The sequence below is a fragment of the Egretta garzetta genome, unplaced genomic scaffold, assembly GCF_000687185.1.
Source record: "Egretta garzetta isolate BGI_Z169 unplaced genomic scaffold, ASM68718v1 scaffold520, whole genome shotgun sequence".
NCBI classification, from domain to species: domain Eukaryota; kingdom Metazoa; phylum Chordata; class Aves; order Pelecaniformes; family Ardeidae; genus Egretta; species Egretta garzetta.
The window spans coordinates 281,301-297,950 of record NW_009258482.1 but is presented as its reverse complement, the minus strand read 5'-3'; the positions used below and the strand labels follow the sequence as shown (position 1 = coordinate 297,950).

Genomic DNA, 16,650 nt, shown 5'->3' with positions numbered 1-16,650 from the left:
ATTTATTTACAGGAACGTTTGTAGGCCACAGTCATAAGCCAGGCTCCTGGTGTGTTAGATGCTGTTCAAAAAGTGTAATAGGAAGTAATTCTCTGTGCCGCTGCCCTTGGAGCGTCTTCTGTTTCTCTGCTTTTTTGGCTCTGTGTGAAGCAGGCAGATCGCTTACCTTGAAATTGTTCCGAATAGATCAGATTGGACTAATAGTGGTCTTTTTCCACCTCTCTAGATATCAAAATGAGTTCCATGCTGACCAGCGCCATCAGAAACCTCCCTGCTTCCTCAGCATGGGCTGCCAGGGTCTGTAAGTATCTTTACATTTACTAAAAGCTTGAATTGGTAGGTTGTAAAGTTCTGGTTTAGGTGTTGGGTTTGGAACGGATCCTTGGATCTGAGTCTCTGTTCCGTTGTCATCTTAAAAAAGATGACAATGGGTTTTTTTAAAACAGCTACTTGCATTGCTGCCATATTTGTCCCTTCGCACATCAGATGTGGGAGCAATCGCACGTTAACGGGTAATATGAACTCTGTCCTTCTTATGAACAGAGTAAACTAAAAAATACCTCACAGATGTTCAGGTGCAGTTGTCATAGTAAGACTTTTTTTTTTTTTTTTTTTCTTCAACAGTTCTTACAGAAACTAGAAATGTTTTTAACAATTCAGGTTTGACAGACCCTATTTTTTCATTTCTTGTTTTTCAGTTGCTCGATCGCTCAGCTGCTCTTCACAGCTACAAGCTGCAGGTAAAATGAAAACACTGGGAAATGTCAGTGGGTCTGTGCTATCGAAGGCTTATTTTTGAAGCCACCTCCCTTTTCCAGAGTCTCATTTGATGTCATTGTCAGAAATGCAGCTCGGGCGGCTTTAGTTGGAGTGCCCCTCAAAAGCTGCAGAGAAGTAGAACCACGGGCAAAGCGCTGTTTGCAGCAGACTCCTCTCAACCTCTGCTTTCCCCCCGCTCCCTGCAGCTATCCCAGCCCAGAGCTCACCTCCCATCATCACCTGACAGATTGCTATTTCTGGAAGCCAAACAGAGAGGCTAATCTTAGGATTTATAAGCTGTCCGGGCATAACTAGATTGCTTGCCCAGAGGGGAGGCGTTTGTCCCTGACGAGGAGAAGCTTGTGGAATTAGCTCTGAAGTCCAGTGAGACCAGTAAGAGGCTCAGGTCTTGGTGGAGCTGCTGAGCGCGTACAGATACATGGGTTTTTAGCTGTGGCCCTTAGTGAGCGGTCAGGGTGATCTGGCATTCTGGGATTCATTGGGGGGGCATTGGTCAGGTGACAAATGACCTTGAGCTGCCTGGATTTTGGAAACAGGCCAGGACAGCAGTTCTCCCCTTGTCTCCTTGGCTTTGCGCAGAGAGCCTGATATAACCCAAGAACAGCACTGGAGCTTCCTACTGGTGCTCGTGCTTGCTTGAGCACAGGATTTAGCTGGACTTAATCTGCTTTGACTTTTATCCTTTTCCTACTTGTAGAAGGAACTGCCCTGTGCTGCTGTATACGCTCGTTAGGATTTACAGGCCTGGTTGCATCAGGAAATTCTCATTGAACTCTTTGTTAATCATCACTCCAGCAGACCTCTGGCAGTGGCCCATTGAACAATACTGTATCATGACATGTTTTGAGCCTGAGATGCTTGGACACCTTGCAGGGGAGCAGCAGGTTACCCACAGCAGCTACATACGCTCTCCTTGCTGCTGCTTTCCTGCGGGACTGAGAGTTATTTGACTTCTAGAACTGTGTTTTGATTTACATTGAATTATCTCACCTTTACTGCGCAGTAAGAGCACGTGCATAGGCAGCGGAAGGTGGGTTGCTGTTTGCAGTCCTTGCCGCTCCCCAAGCGAGAGACTGTGTGAGATCTTACTCGGGCTTTGAATTTACTCTGCCTCATTCATATTGAGTGAGTTGTGCAGCAGTTTTAGGGGTGTCTCTTCCTGCAGCATTCTTGTCAGTGGTAACGGAGACGGGGAATTATGTGCCTTTATCCTCCGCTGTGCCGTTGCCTCAGCGGAGCTATAGATGAATCTTTCCGCTTCTGGGGGACGTACTGAGTTGTTAAATAAGTTTTCACAGATCACATAATTAACCAGACAGAGGCAAGATTACAGCTCAGGTGTCCTGCCTACTCTGCTTTTGACTTAGGCACTGAAAGAGAACAATTTCCCTAGTTTTCCAGTAGTTTTAACAAATCTTACTTTAAGCTTGCTGGTATTCTTGCTAACATCACTTCTCTCTTAGCAGTCCAGCCTAAGAGTAAGAAGACCTTAGCCAAAAGTGGTGTGAAGAATATTGTTGTGGTAGAGGGCGTCCGTATTCCATTTTTGCAGTCTGGCACCTCGTAAGTATAAACGTAACAAGAAAATACATGCTGACTTGGTTAATAGTAGAATCTTTCTGTGAAAACAGTTGTTCATTTTAATGCAGTTACTCTACTGCCTAAAAGTACTGAAGCGGCAGGGAGTTAGACTGCTGCAGTTATTCTAGCTTACCTAATGAAAAAACGTGGTTTGAAGAAGATGGCCTATGAATTCTGAGAAGGATGAGGGCTTATGCTGCACGTCTAGAGGAAGCTGTTGGTGAATCCACAGCAGATAAAGCAAAGAGTTTCACAAAACAAGCCAGACGGGTGCAGAGAATCTGCTGTAGACTCTTCTTGCTAGTGCCAAATTCACAGCTGAATTAGGACCAGACCTGACTCTTAGGATGGGTAGGGGATTTCTTGATTCTGTTACTCCTGCTTTTTGACAGTTTTAGTACAGCGATTTTGTGTGGACCAATACACAGATACTCTTCACAACCTTGGGGTGTGAAATGTTTGATTATAAAGCATTATCAGGCACTGGAAGGGGCTGCCCAGGGCAGGGGTCGAGTCCCCACCCCCGGGGGGATTTAACAGCCGGGCAGAGGCGGTGTTGAGGGCCAGGGTTTGGGGGTGGGATGGCAGGGGTAGGGGAACGGTTGGGCTGGGGGAGCTTCAAGGGCTTTGCCAACCCAAACCATTCTGGGATTCTGTGATAAATGCAGTGGAGCCTTTCTGGTCTGTCACCAGTTCTGTGCTGCTGATGTGCGCCTACAGTGGTGAAGCAGACGTTTGCATCAGTTTCTGACACTCCTAAGCTTCTGCCTCTCTCCTTTAAATTCCAGGTATGCGGATCTTATGCCACACGACTTGGCAAGAGCAGCGTTGCAGTAAGTAAACTGAATAACAGAAAGGCTCAGAAAACTCTCGCTTGTCAAACAGCTGGGGTCCCAGTGTTGGTATGGTGGCTTCAACAGATTGGGAAGCCAAGGCTCTAGCTTTGTCTCTGGATTGTATGATCCAGGTGCTTCATTTTTCATGGTCTGCCACCGCCTTAGTAGGTGGCTTAAGCAGTAGGGTTTACTATAGGCTTGCGTTACAATGTGTTGTTACACAGAGATCACGTTGTTGTCCTTCTTGATAAATTTTAGTTAATTTGAATTCTACCTGTAGTTCTCGAAATACAGAGATGATGGCTACTGTTGAGGTGTGCGAGTGGTTCATGGGAAAAACAGTCTGGGCAACGCAGAGAAAACGAAATGGCAACAAGAATAAGAAGCTCATTCTGTTAATTTAAGTGCCTTCCGTTCTGCAGTGATTTGACAAAAGCTGTGGGTCGTTAGCCCTGGGTTTGTTTTGTTGAGCTGCAGCGCAAAGTGCTGTTGGAAGGAGAGAAGGCTTTACTGGGGGAGGGGGGAAAGGAGATTTCAAGGCCCAAGGAAGAAGGAGCGTGAGGTTGGGTGCCGTTGTTTAGGCAAGGCAGGCTGATTGGGTTGACAGGCAGCGTGTTAATCGTGCATGGGGGCTGTCCCCTGCACGTTGAGGGGGTTTCAGTGTGCTACGGAGGGCAAGTTATTGATTGAGGTGCCTTTAGTTTCCTTTTTATTTGGTGTTTTGTTGCGTATGAAGCTACATGTGAATCCCACTGACCCTAACTCACTGCCTGCGACGGGATTTGCTGTGGGGGCGAGTTTGTCGGGACACTCTGGCAGATCATGCAGCGTGTTTTCCAAGGGACTGTGAAAACGCACTGCTTACTTCCTGTGTGCCTGTCTTGAAGTCTTACATGTTCCTACACCGAGGGTGGTTGGCTTTGTTATCTCTTAAGGCCCTCTTCCTTTAGTTTTGATGTCAGAATACTCCAAACTAGGGGAAGATGCTAACAAGTGTTTTGGTGGGGTGTAGAGTAGTTGCTTTCGCAAAGTTATGTAATAATTTGTACTGATATTATTGCCGTGCCTGTTCGCAGCCCGCAGTCAATGACGCTTTTCATTAAGTACACAACGCACACAAGATTTCTTCTGAACTAGGGGCAGGAGGTGCAGCTCTGTTGTTGCCTTGTTCTCCAGCCAAGCTGGTGGAAAGAGGATGTTTGGGGAGTGCGACAAGGTTGTTGCTTACCTGGTGCAAATTCTGTTTGTTTTGATCTGCTCCTAAGGGGCCTGCTGAGCCCGACCAGTGTCCCAAGGGATGTTGTTGATTACATCGTTTATGGCACAGTGATCCAGGAGGTGAAAACGAGTAATGTTGCCAGAGAGGTGGGTTATGTGCAGCACTTCCCTTGGGAGTCTGATTTCTGCAACTAGTACAAAGGTGACAAAACACTTGCAAAAAAGAAATTCCCAATATTATGGTGCATTTAAATGTGATTTGAGAGTATGAACCAGTTGTGCAGTATTGTCCGTTGAATAACTGTATGGGACTCTGCCTCCTGTTGAAATCTGCCGTAGGTCAAGTGCATTTTAATGCTGTGAAGCCTCTGCTTGGTTCTTCCCTGAAAGGGAAGCTTTTGCTAACGATTGCTGACCACTCAGCTCTAACTACCAGTTGGACTCAAATGCTGGCTTGTCCGAAGTGCTTGAGAGGACCAGAGGATGCTCTGGTTGCTTTACTGTGGTATTTATTTGGCTGATCAGATGCAGCTGTTGAATGATGTGGAGTAGCTTAGCTGCCCTTTTTTCTGGCAGCCAGAATTCGCACATTATACTCGGAAAGAAGCTGGTCTGCTGAAGTAATCTTACAGAGGTGGCATGTGATTTTCTATAAAAACCTGGAGCCTCTGCGGTTGTTCTGTGCAAAACCATGATGTAACCTGGTCTGGAAAGACTCATCAGGTTATGAGGCTCTCCGGTTCCATCGGCGGTTTTAGCCTTGTATATGCAAATACTTGCTTTGGTCACCTGCCAGTCAGATGAGGCCGCGGTGTAATTTTAACTCGGGAACAACTGTTGAACTTTAAACTAGTTGGCCACGTCTCAACTAGGGGAGGTCTTGCTGTGAGCAGTGCTCCCGTGACGGCAGGCCGGGCTCTCAGCTGGCTCAAATGAGACGCTGCATTCTGAACCACAGGAAGCATTTTCTGTTCTGTGTAAAGCCTCGCACGGAGGGCTCTAAATAATTCCTTTCACGTGCCGCCTTTGCAAATAAAGTGAAGCAAAGATGATGGCAAGTAGTTGGAAGCTCTTTTGAAACCGTGAGGTGTGGGATTAGTCAGTCCCTTTAGTCGTGGGGGGCCAGCGATTGTCCACATGATGTGTTTGAGAGCCCTGGCGGCTGCCCTCTCCTCCTCTTCCCAGAGTCCGGGCAGGGGAAGAGCTGCTGCAGTAACTGGCTGAATGAAAACTCGATGTACTTGTTTTCAGCTTAGTCTGCAAAGGTGTGTTGCTGGGCAGAAGGTGGCTCTGACCCTGTGGAGCAACAGGCGGAGGTTTTAACAGTCATTCTTTGTGGCTCACAGGCTGCCTTGGGAGCAGGTTTCTCTGACAAAACTCCAGCCCATACAGTCACCATGGCTTGCATTTCTTCAAACCAGGCTATGACCACAGGTATGTTGGCTGGAAGAACAAGTTGTGGGTTTGAGAAGGAGCTTGGCAGCTCCTCCGCATCCCTCGTCTAACTTGCACTGCTTAGTGAATATGAGTAAGCATCTGAAGAAATTCTGGAATGGAAGGGAAATTTCTGAACCAACAAAATATTATGTGCCTAGAGTGTCTGCTGTAGACCTGCCAGCCGCTGGACACCCTTTGCATTCAGCGATAGTCTCTGCTCAGTGTCTGTGTTAGCTTGGGAGGGAAAGGCTGCATAGTGAAGTTGCTGCCTTTTGGGCTACTTTCATCTTTGACTTAGCCTAAACAGAGCAAAAAAAATTGAGACCCGGTTACTGTCCTGAATCACTGGGGATATTCTTCTCCCAACTGCTGTGTGTGACCGAGAGCAAGTTACAAAACTAGAATGATTCAGAAAATGTCTGTTCAACCTGCTCAGTCTCTGTTAAGCGCGTGTTGTATAACTCGCCCGAAGCCGGAGGCTGGAGAAGGAAATAAAACGTAGTATCCGAGGCACTAGTGGGGTAAGTGTCACTTCTCCCCACGGCTCTCCTGGGAAACTCTGTCTCGTTCTGCAGGCGTGGGTATGATTGCAGCTGGACAGTGCGATGTCGTCGTAGCAGGGGGTGTGGAGTTAATGTCAGACGTTCCCATTCGTCACAGTAGGAAGATGAGGAAGACTATGCTCACTCTTAACCGAGCCAAGACCTTGGGCCAAAAGCTCTCCCTGATTTCCAAAATTCGCCCTGACTACTTTGCTCCTGAGGTAATTTTTTTTTCAGGCATTTGGATAGTTCAGCTGAACTGTTGTATAAGAAGACGTAAACAAAGTTGGCTTAGGTAATTTTTTTAGCCTCAGTGGAGAGGATTTAAAAAGGGTAAGGTGGCTGCCTGGGGCTCGCCTTTATCGGGTCTTTGTCCTGTGCTTTAGGTTAAACCCAGCTGATTAATGCGTCTCATAGCATTTGTGACTCTCTGCTTTGCCTTCTTACATGTTGGTCTTCAGTAAACCTAACCTATCCCAAAAATTCCCTCTTCTGCAACCCCTAGACAAACTGTGCTGGAGATTACAAAAGTAGAAGCTTTTTCTCATAAATATAAAACTTATGCAAGGGTCCTAAAGGGTCAGAAGAGGTTTTTGTTTCCTAGATAATAGAAGTAACATGCTTAATATCAGAGAAGAATTCCCTCAGTATATAATATAATTGTTGTTTGATTGACACATCTTAAATATGCCTTGTGATTACTGCTCCTGGCGGCATCCTGCCAGGTGCTGAATGCGTTCAGCTCCCACGTTTGGGCCCTGATGAGAGTCAGCGGTCTGCTGGTTCGTGTCAGGAGCCTGCTGTAGAGGGAGCCACTCTTCTCTGTCTTGGAGGCCATGAGAGAGGTGAATTAGGAGTGGTGGAGATGGAAAGGGAAAACACTTCCCTCCTTCCCACCACCGAGCTCTTTGCAAGAAAACCGAGCCCTGCACGAGAAAGCCGGGTGCGCCTGGGCTGCCTTTAGCGTGCACGCAGGCAAGCACAGTGCCCACACAGCAGGGATGAGATCCAAAGTCCAAATAAGATAGGAAAATTGCAGGCTTCAGTGCACGCGGGGATTTTCGGTGTGCCGCTGGAAGAGTAAAAGCTAAGCTGAACCCACCTGCTGTCTCTGGTTTTGCCTGAGGAGGTATTTCACAAGGAATTTCGGGGTCCCAGCACGTACTGTTTCACCTTGGCCCAAAAAGTCTGGTCGCCCTTCATAGGGGAGTCCTTGTTCAACAGACGACACGGCTGCTCCTTGCATGTGCAAAGCCAATGCGGTTCTTGAACCCCTGGAGTAAGCAGCAGTCTGGATCTCGTTTTTATCCATTTTCTTCTACAATCTTTGCAAGTGATGGTTCCTGTAATACATTCAACCGAGTCACTTCTGGTACGGCAGCCACGTGTTAATTGCATAGCTGTGATATTAACTGCTCTACGTAATAAATGGAGGGGCCTCACTGGCTGACTGGGCGGGGCTTAACCAGCTTCTGAGCTTGATGTAACTTCCCAGGGACAGGGGTTTTTCTGTGCTGACTTTATTTTTCTGTTTTGTAGCTCCCAGCTGTGGCAGAGTTCTCCACCAGCGAGACTATGGGGCACTCTGCCGATCGTTTGGCTGCTGCCTTTGCCGTTTCCCGTGTGGAGCAAGATGAGTACGCCCTCCGCTCACACACGCTAGCCAAGAAAGCCCAGGACGGAGGCTTGCTGCTTGATGTGGTACCCTTCAAAGTGCCAGGTAAAAGTGCCCGTGGTTCATTGCTAGCATGCACTAGTTCAATAAAAAAATATTTCATTTAGAAAAGCAGGGGAAGTACTGGGGTTGGATTCATAATGTTTTGTGTGTCCGATACGGATTTTTTAACTCTTTGGCACACTGTCTGTGTCTTCCTGGAATACCAGGGGCATGGGAGCGTGTACAAACTGAGACATAAGAGGTTTCAGTTGAACATGAGGAAAAACTTCTTTACTCTGAGGGTGACGGAGCACTGGAACAGGCTGCCCAGGGAGGTTGTGGAGTCTCCTTCTCTGGAGATATTCAAAGCCCGCCTGGATGAAGTCCTGTGTAGATTGCTCTAGGAGAGCCTGCTCTAGCAGGGGGGTTGGACTGGGTGAGCTCCCGAGGTCCCTTCCAACCCTTGCCATTCTGTGATTCTAAACATGCATATCTAAATATATAAACTTATCCTTGCATATCTGAATTTTGTCATACCCACCTCATATGCGTGCTAATGTGATGACAGAGCAAGGAAAACCAGAATGGTTGGACCAAGAATCCCCCTGCTCTTTCAGTCAGGCGAGAGAGCCCATTTTTATACCCCAAGCTACTAACAACAAATAGAAAGCCTAACAAAATCCCGGTCTGATAAATCAGGTGCTGGATGGGAAGAGCTGAAATGTGAACTGCTTGGCAGACTCCAGTTCACGAGGCTTCACAGTTATTGCTTCAAGCTGTCCTTTCTGCAGCCTGATTTCCGCCCTCAGCCTCCATCAGCCAGTGAGCACGCTTTGGTGTAGCTATTAATTTTGGGCACTTTACTCTGTAATTAGCTTCCTAGAGAGACCTTACTGTCATAGATCCAGTCACGTGTAGTCTTTATACTAAAATTGGTATCTTTAACTGCCTTATTTAAGGAGTCAGTATGGTTGATGATACATATATTTGGTTCTTCCCAGTGCTCTTACTTCTTCAAGACTTGGCACATAAGCATGTACTGATTTAGGCTCAGTTGTCCAATTTAGGCTTTGTAATCTGAATTTAAATTCTTTTATCAGCTGGGTTTTCCATGTGGTAGTTTTTTCTTAGAGTAAACAGACTGCAGCGCTTTATTTTCGCAGTCTTCAGAGAGAAAGTCTTGTAGCTTCTATTTTTAAGCGCTATTTTTTAGCCATGCTAAAATATCCTGATGCCATGAATGGATTTTCCCTTTTTTCCTCCTCCCACTTGTCATAAAAAGCACATTTTCTGGATTTTCTTTTTTTCCCCCTGGACTCCTGATGTGCAAATTCAGATACATTGCTGACTTTCCTGGTTTAAATATAGAATCACAGAATGTTTTAGGTGGGAAGGGACCCCTAGAGCCCACCCAGCCCAACCCCCCTGCAGGAGCAGGGACACCTTGAACCACATCAGGTTGCTCACAGCCCCGGCCAACCTGGCCTGGAATGTTCCCAGGGATGGGGCCTCCACCCCCTCTCTGGGCAACCTGTTCCAGTGTTTCACCACCCTCATTGTAAAGAATTTCTTCCTTATATCCAGTCTAAACCTACCCTGGTGTAGTTTAAAACCATTACCCCTTGTCCTGTCCCAGCTGGCCCTACTAAAAAGATACATAAATATGCTTTGTTCATCAACAGGCAAAGATACAGTTACCAAAGATAACGGGATCCGTCCTTCCTCAATGGAGCAGATGGGCAAGCTGAAGCCAGCTTTTGTCAAACCCTACGGAACTGTCACAGCTGCCAACTCCTCCTTCCTGGTAATGCGTGCTCCCATCGCTGCGTGAGCCGGAGGGGCAAACTGCCCCGTTTACCCTCTGCCTCCCCTAGGCGTGTAGATCGGGCTGGTGTAACCTGTGGGAATGAGTTGTCTCCTTTGTAATATCACCTGCTTTCGGATCTTTCAGGGGTAACTGTGAATGATATTATAATCTGGTGAACCTGGGTACTGGGTTGTTTCGTTTTAAAATCAGTAATTGAACCCCCGGAGCTTTGGTCTGTCTTACCTGTTTGCTTTTCTGTAGCTGCCTCGTGAGGGTTGATCATTCATAGAATCACAGAATCGTTTAGGTTGGAAAACACCTTTAAGATCATCAAGCCCAACCGTCCAACGTGTGTCATTCGAAGGCACACGTAGAAATTCTGTCCCAGGGTGGGACTGATCACAGTGTAAGTGCAGAAGTGAGCAGTTTTAGTCTGAACTTGGTGCTTTATGTCTTGCCCTGTAATTCACAGAGGGGAAGGAGCAATTTCTCTAGCACACTCATGATGAGCTGTCTTCTGCAAATGCTCCTTTTTCTCTCCTCAGCGCTTTTAAAGGAGGCTTTTGTAGATGCTGAGGTCTAAGGTAGCTGTGTAAGTTAGGTGAGGCGTATCTGAGCCCCAGTTCCTGAGACCTGGTAGAAGGTGATTGCCGCTGAAAGCCTCCCGCAGAGGGCTCGGGGTGGCTGTCGTGTTCCTGCACGCAGCCCTGCCAGATTCTTGGGTGTTTAAAAGGCTGTGAGCGCTTCAAAGGAAGCAAGGAACTACTGCTGAGGCTCTTGCAGCAGCAATGCTATTTACTCCTTAGCGTTCTCGGGGTGATGCCCCAGCTGTGGTGTTAGGAACAGCCGAAACGCTGTTGGTGTGGTCTGGGCCACCGGTCTGTAGGCCAGCTGAGGCTGTTACCCCAGAAAAGAGTGGTCACATGTCAAAGCCACGATGTTCATTTTGGCGATGTGGTGAGCCTGTGGCTTGTGTCATCCCAGAATTACACTCTGGCTTTGGGATGGAGCTGAGCAGACAGGTCTGGCCTCAGGACAGGCAGGGCAGTCAGGCACCTCTGTCCTGTTTGAAACCGGGGGCAGTTGTGGGTCTGGACGGCAGGGAAGTGCCTCAGCAACGCGTGTGCCAACGCTGGTCAGGGATCATCCATCCATCAGCTCAATGGCGCAGGCTTGTTCCTTGTCCCCTGTCGCAGGGGCATGTCCTGGGAGCGCTGGTTACATTCGGGTCCTCGCTTGCCGGCTGCCCCGCAGGAGGGCTGTCGGGCTCGTTTGTGCGCAGGGCGTGCTTGCTCTTCAGGCAGTGACCTCACTGTGGTTGTCTGCCTGTTTCAGACGGATGGTGCTTCGGCAATTCTGCTCATGTCTGAGGAGAAGGCTCTGGCAATGGGATACAAACCGAAGGCCTACCTAAGGTATAAAAGGGACTGCTCTGTGGGGCCTCTGGAGCCTGCTCTCTCTTCCTCCTCCTCTTTCTGTTACTAACAGCATTTCTCCTGTGCAGGGACTTTGTCTACGTGTCCCAGGATCCAAAGGACCAACTGCTGCTGGGGTAGGTGGCGGTGATCAAGAGCATCCCCTGACAGTCTGTACTAGCACAGCAGCCTTGACTTGCCATTACACGTTTGTTTTTCGGGAAGCACCTCACGAGATACTGCGCCTCTTCAGGCCTTCTCGCAAAGGTGCGAGAGCCGGTCTGTGAGGTCTGACTCAGCAGGGGGAGGTGGCCAACGTGGGAGAGCAGCTGCGGTGGAAACGCTCACCCTGGTTTGCTGGGGGGCATCTCAGCGTGCTGGGACTAGCAGTAGTTACTCGGGGTTGTGTTTCAGTCGGCGTGGGACAGGCAGAGAGCCGTGCCACACACCCTAGAGAGAAGGAATGTAACGTGGGTCACTCTGGAAAAAGGGGACGATGATGTGAGGAAACGTATTCACGCAAGGCTTCTGTTTCTTAACTCTTCTGCAGTCCAACGTACGCTACTCCCAAAGTGCTAGAGAAGGCTGGTCTAACCATGGCTGATATCGACGTGTTTGAATTCCACGAAGCTTTTGCTGTAAGTACTCTGAACACTAAGGATGCCTCTAACTGTAAAATGCCATTCTGTAGGCATCTGGCTTCCCATCAGCAAAACCTCTTGTTTGAGACCTTCACAAAATGTAGATAGGTGTAATTCTACAGCTATGTCTACATATAGGTACTGTATATATTTTAAATATATAACGTTTTTACACTGACACAGTTCGTGCTGAGAGCGGCTTATATTGCTTGAAGTCACCGAAGGAATACAGATTCTTCTAAAATAATATGTAAAAAAAAAAAAAATCTTACTTTCCCAAGACCCTTGTATGAAAGAAGCCACTTCTGCACGTCATCTGCTAACGGGGCTGGGGATAGGTGTTGCTGCTCTGGGGCGGTGGCCCGTTAATTGGACAGCGTCTTTTCCTAGCTAAGGTTGAGCTAACGTTGATTAACAGGGCTGTCCTGTAAAAGGCTTTTTTCGGCTGAGCACTCTGCTGGCTACTAGGAAGAAAACTAACTCTATGCCAGCCGAAACCAGGACAATAGCCTTTCCTCGAAGTCTGCCGTTATCCTTGTTAACGTTGCCCTCCCCTCCTTTTCAGGGGCAGATACTGGCTAACCTGAAAGCTATGGATTCAGACTGGTTTGGACAAAACTACATGGGCAGAAAGTCAAAGGTAAGACGCGGTCCGGGCGCTTTTATCTTTGGTTGTTTAACTCCAGGATCGATTGAATTCCGCCTTGTGGCGGGGCGCGCTCGTGCTGCAAAGCAGGGCTCTTGTTACCTTCTGGGAGGAGAAGCGATGTTGCTTGAACTCTGGGTTGGCAAATCCCAACAGGAGCAGTTTCTTTGGGAACGGTGGCGTTCCCGTTGTCAGCAGGAGGGGGAGATGGAGAGCCACGACAGTAGTTGTTGGGGAGGGGGGAATTACCATAGAATCTTAGAATCACTTGGGTCGGAAAAGACCTTTAAGATCATGGAGTCCAACCTTTAACCTAACCCTGCCATCCCACCGCTAACCCCTGTCCCTCAGCACCTCATCTGTCCTCCTTTTAAATCCCTCCGGTACTAAATTAAAGAAGCTCAAAAAGTCCTTGAGTAGTCTGAGCACTACTTGGCAACAACTAAAAACATCAGTGTGTTATCAACATTCTTCTAGTATTAAATCCAAAACACAGCACTATGCTAGCTACTAGGAAGAAAACTAACTCTATGCCAGCCGAAACCAGGACAATAGCCTTTCCTCGAAGTCTGCCGTTATCCTTGTTAACGTTGCCCTCCCCTCCTTTTCAGGGGCAGATACTGGCTAACCTGAAAGCTATGGATTCAGACTGGTTTGGACAAAACTACATGGGCAGAAAGTCAAAGGTAAGACGCGGTCCGGGCGCTTTTATCTTTGGTTGTTTAACTCCAGGATCGATTGAATTCCGCCTTGTGGCGGGGCGCGCTCGTGCTGCAAAGCAGGGCTCTTGTTACCTTCTGGGAGGAGAAGCGATGTTGCTTGAACTCTGGGTTGGCAAATCCCAACAGGAGCAGTTTCTTTGGGAACGGTGGCGTTCCCGTTGTCAGCAGGAGGGGGAGATGGAGAGCCACGACAGTAGTTGTTGGGGAGGGGGGAATTACCATAGAATCTTAGAATCACTTGGGTCGGAAAAGACCTTTAAGATCATGGAGTCCAACCTTTAACCTAACCCTGCCATCCCACCGCTAACCCCTGTCCCTCAGCACCTCATCTGTCCTCCTTTTAAATCCCTCCGGTACTAAATTAAAAACAGTGGGAGGGGCTCGGTCCCTCGGCTGCTCTCTGGCAGCCCGGGCTGTGCCTGGCTGGCTGCAGGGGAGGTGGTAAAGCCTTCGGCGCAGTTTTGTGCTGTCGTCAGGCCCTCGTACGGGCCAAAGAACACCTTGCAGCGGTCCAGGTTGGCCGTGCAGGTCTGGTGGTGTGGTGAGGCCAGTCTCCTTCCAGAGGGGTGATTGCCCGCCTCCCTCTGTGTGTTCTTGCAGGTCGGAGCCCCTCCTCTGGAGAAGTTCAATACCTGGGGCGGCTCCCTCTCGCTGGGCCATCCCTTCGGTGCCACGGGCTGCCGTCTAGTAATTACTGCTGCCCATAGATTGAAGAAGGAGGGAGGACAATACGGCCTGGTTGCTGCCTGTGCTGCAGGAGGGCAGGTAATGATGCCGTGCGGCTGGCACTGTTCCCTCGGGAGCGGGGCAGGGATTACGTTTCTGCTCCTCTCGGTGCTGTGAAATCCTGCCCAGTGACCCCAGGCGTGGGGGCACCTGGGGAGTCCCGAGGCGCTGGGTGTTGATGACGCCCTCCGGCTCGGCCGGCGGCCTCCTTGTCACAGCTCAGCTCAGCGAGCTCCCTCTGCCCCGTCCTCTTCTGAGGCGCTCTGGCCCAGGCTCAGAATCATCCCTAGGGAACGGCGACTGCAGCCCGAATGGGAACAGAAGGGAAGGAGAGATTCCTGCCGTGTTCTGAGGGTTCCGTTTGGTGACTCTCAAAGACTTCCCAAATTGTGGTTTGTGAGCATCACTCTTCTCATCTTGGGAAGAACGCTCTTCACAAGACGAGTGGGGGTGAGACTCTTCCTACGGCTGTCGAGGCCGTGGACGGGAGCCCTGGTTCAGGCTGCGGTGGCTGGTGGCAGTTCCGTGGGGACCTCGCAGGGCTGGTGGCCCTCTGAGGGCGCGGGTCCTGGCCTTGACTCCTCCCCGAATTCCTAGTTTGGCCCTCAGGAGCGCCTGGTGCCTCGGTCAGGGTGGGCTCTGCTGCCTTGGCCAGCCCGAAGCGCATCTGCCCTCTCCTGAAGCCATCGAACCCCTGTCCCCAGAATCCTCTTGGTGAATCAGCTCTGGATTTTCATCTCCCCGCTTATTGTAAGGCGGTGGGAGCCGGGCGTCTCCCGTTGAGCGCGTGTCTGCAGCAGCGAGCCCTTTCGGTGACCGCTCCCTCTCTCCCCCTCTCTCCTTCCAGGGCCACGCCATGATAGTGGAGCTTTACCCTCAGTAACGGGACACGGGCCTGCTGGGCGGGCGCGCGTACCTCCCGTGCCTGGCAGCGCCGTCCCGGGGCACTAACAAAAGCATACACGCCGTCCTTCTCGGCAGGGATTTTCGGTGGCCTTTGTCGATCCTTTTTAGCTACTCAGCTGGTGATTTTCAACCAACGGACGCGCTCTAGGCAATACCCCACTTCCAGGAGAGTAAAAGTGAACGTGGCTCGTAGTCTCCCCGGGGTCCTTGTAATCGTTCCCGGAGAAGAGGGATGATTCCAAAGCTGTGTGCAGAGAATTAAGTTTGGAGATAAGGAACGCGTAAAGCACTGGAGGTCGGTGGGCTGAGAGGGGAGTTCATGTCCCCTCGTGGGGGAGTCGCAGCCGTTTTCGGAATTGGGTTCAAACCGAGCCGGCCGACCTGGTTTGTGAGGAGGAAGTTTGCTGCACGATGTCCAAAGAGCATTGGAACTGGCAAACTGCTTCTGACAAATGCGTGCTTGCTGATGTTAGCCACAATAAACCAGGAAAAAATGAATTAGGCTGGCTCTTTTCTTTCCCTCCCCTCGCCTGAAATACGCTGGGGCTGGCTTCTGTGCTGTTTGCCGTGGGGGCTGCGTGCTCGGAGGTGGCTCCTCCGAAATGTGCCCAGAGCCCACCCTGGGCTCCAGAGCGCCCGTGCATCACCAAAATCACGGGCTTTTGGGTAACTCCTGCTCCCCTGCGGCACCGTGACCCCACGCTTTTGGTGTCTGGCACTTTGAAAACTCGGCAGCAGGGGCAGCGTGGTGCTTGTGCGGAACCAAGTCGTCGCTAAACTTCAGGTGAGCGGGCTCGTGGTCTTTCTGCCAAGGTTTTGGGAAAACGAGGCAGCTGTTCTTGCCCTTTTGGTTAACGTTCTGGGTTGTTTTCTTCACTCGTCTCTGTGGGTTTGTTGGGCGGAGGGTGGCTGGTGGCGCTTGCCGGGGAACAGAGACCCTTCGAGACCAACCTGCAAAGCCCTCCCAGTCCTTTGTAGTGGGAGAAGCGGCTTCTGCATCCCACCAGCGCCGTTTGGGAGGCAGGGACGGGCGCGGCTGCGGGTGGGTCTTGGTTATTCCTGGTTGGAAATCTCGTTCGATGCTGCTGCTCGGGTTGGGCGGAGGGTGGCTGGTGGCGCTTGCCGGGGAACAGAGACCCTTCGAGACCAACCTGCAAAGCCCTCCCAGTCCTTTGTAGTGGGAGAAGCGGCTTCTGCATCCCACCAGCGCCGTTTGGGAGGCAGGGACGGGCGCGGCTGCGGGCGGGTCTTGGTTATTCCTGGTTGGAAATCTCGTTCGATGCTGCTGCTCGGGTGGGAACGTGGCGCGGGGAGGCGGCTGCAAGGGGGAGCTTGCACACACGTGGGAGAGTGCTCGGTGTCCCGCTTCCCAGCCCATGGAGTCCCAGAGGGCTCAGCAAGCTTTTAAGCGGCACCACTGCGATTCCTGTTGGTCCCACGGGCGCGAGAGCCTCTTCCCGTGGCCGTGTCGGTCCTGCTGTGCAGGATGTGTCGAGTTTAAATGGTCTTTAAAGATGATGGAGCAGCACACGGCAAGAATGCATCGCTGCTTGCTTTGTTGATGAGGCCGAGCCTGCCCGTGGGCACGGACCTTTCTGCAGCGATGAAGGGGGGGTGGGGGCACAAGCACCCCGACTGCCCCAACACAAGCCTGGGGTGGCTGTTCATAGAATCACAGAGTGGTTTGGGTTGGCAAAGCCCTTGAAGCTCCCCCAGCCCAACCGTTCCCCTACCCC

The 16,650-nt window shown here is 50.3% G+C and overlaps 1 protein-coding gene across 5 annotated transcripts; it reads left to right on the top strand.

Moving 5' to 3' along the window:
* Nucleotides 1–195: 195 nt before the first annotated feature.
* Nucleotides 196–15,397, top strand: HADHB (hydroxyacyl-CoA dehydrogenase trifunctional multienzyme complex subunit beta). Of its 5 annotated transcripts, none has more exons than XR_004842675.1 (15): nucleotides 196–301; nucleotides 699–740; nucleotides 2,244–2,343; nucleotides 3,150–3,194; nucleotides 4,463–4,562; nucleotides 5,762–5,849; nucleotides 6,428–6,615; nucleotides 7,934–8,114; nucleotides 9,734–9,855; nucleotides 11,194–11,273; nucleotides 11,363–11,410; nucleotides 11,824–11,911; nucleotides 12,480–12,554; nucleotides 13,883–14,758; nucleotides 14,856–15,397. XR_004842675.1 is itself a non-coding variant. In XM_035899652.1 (15 exons), the coding sequence occupies exons 1-15, from the start codon at nucleotides 235–237 to the stop codon at nucleotides 14,889–14,891; spliced, it is 1,422 nt and encodes a 473-aa protein (XP_035755545.1). In that variant the 5' UTR covers nucleotides 196–234; the 3' UTR covers nucleotides 14,892–15,397. The 5 variants fall into 5 exon arrangements, 4 of the variants coding, with proteins under 4 accessions (XP_035755545.1, XP_009642316.1, XP_035755540.1 ...); XM_035899652.1 differs by having other exon boundaries at nucleotides 2,247–2,343; nucleotides 13,883–14,047; XM_009644021.2 differs by having other exon boundaries at nucleotides 13,883–14,047.
* Nucleotides 15,398–16,650: the final 1,253 nt, after the last annotated feature.

Bases quoted from the DNA above. Each gene is read 5' to 3' on its own strand.
- HADHB (XM_035899641.1), top strand. From the start codon at position 235: ATGAGTTCCATGCTGACCAGCGCCATCAGAAACCTCCCTGCTTCCTCA. The intron at 741-2,243 runs GTAAAATGAAAA...CTTCTCTCTTAG, and splicing joins TTCACAGCTACAAGCTGCAG to CAGTCCAGCCTAAGAGTAAG. The intron at 11,411-11,823 runs GTAGGTGGCGGT...ACTCTTCTGCAG, and splicing joins AAGGACCAACTGCTGCTGGG to TCCAACGTACGCTACTCCCA.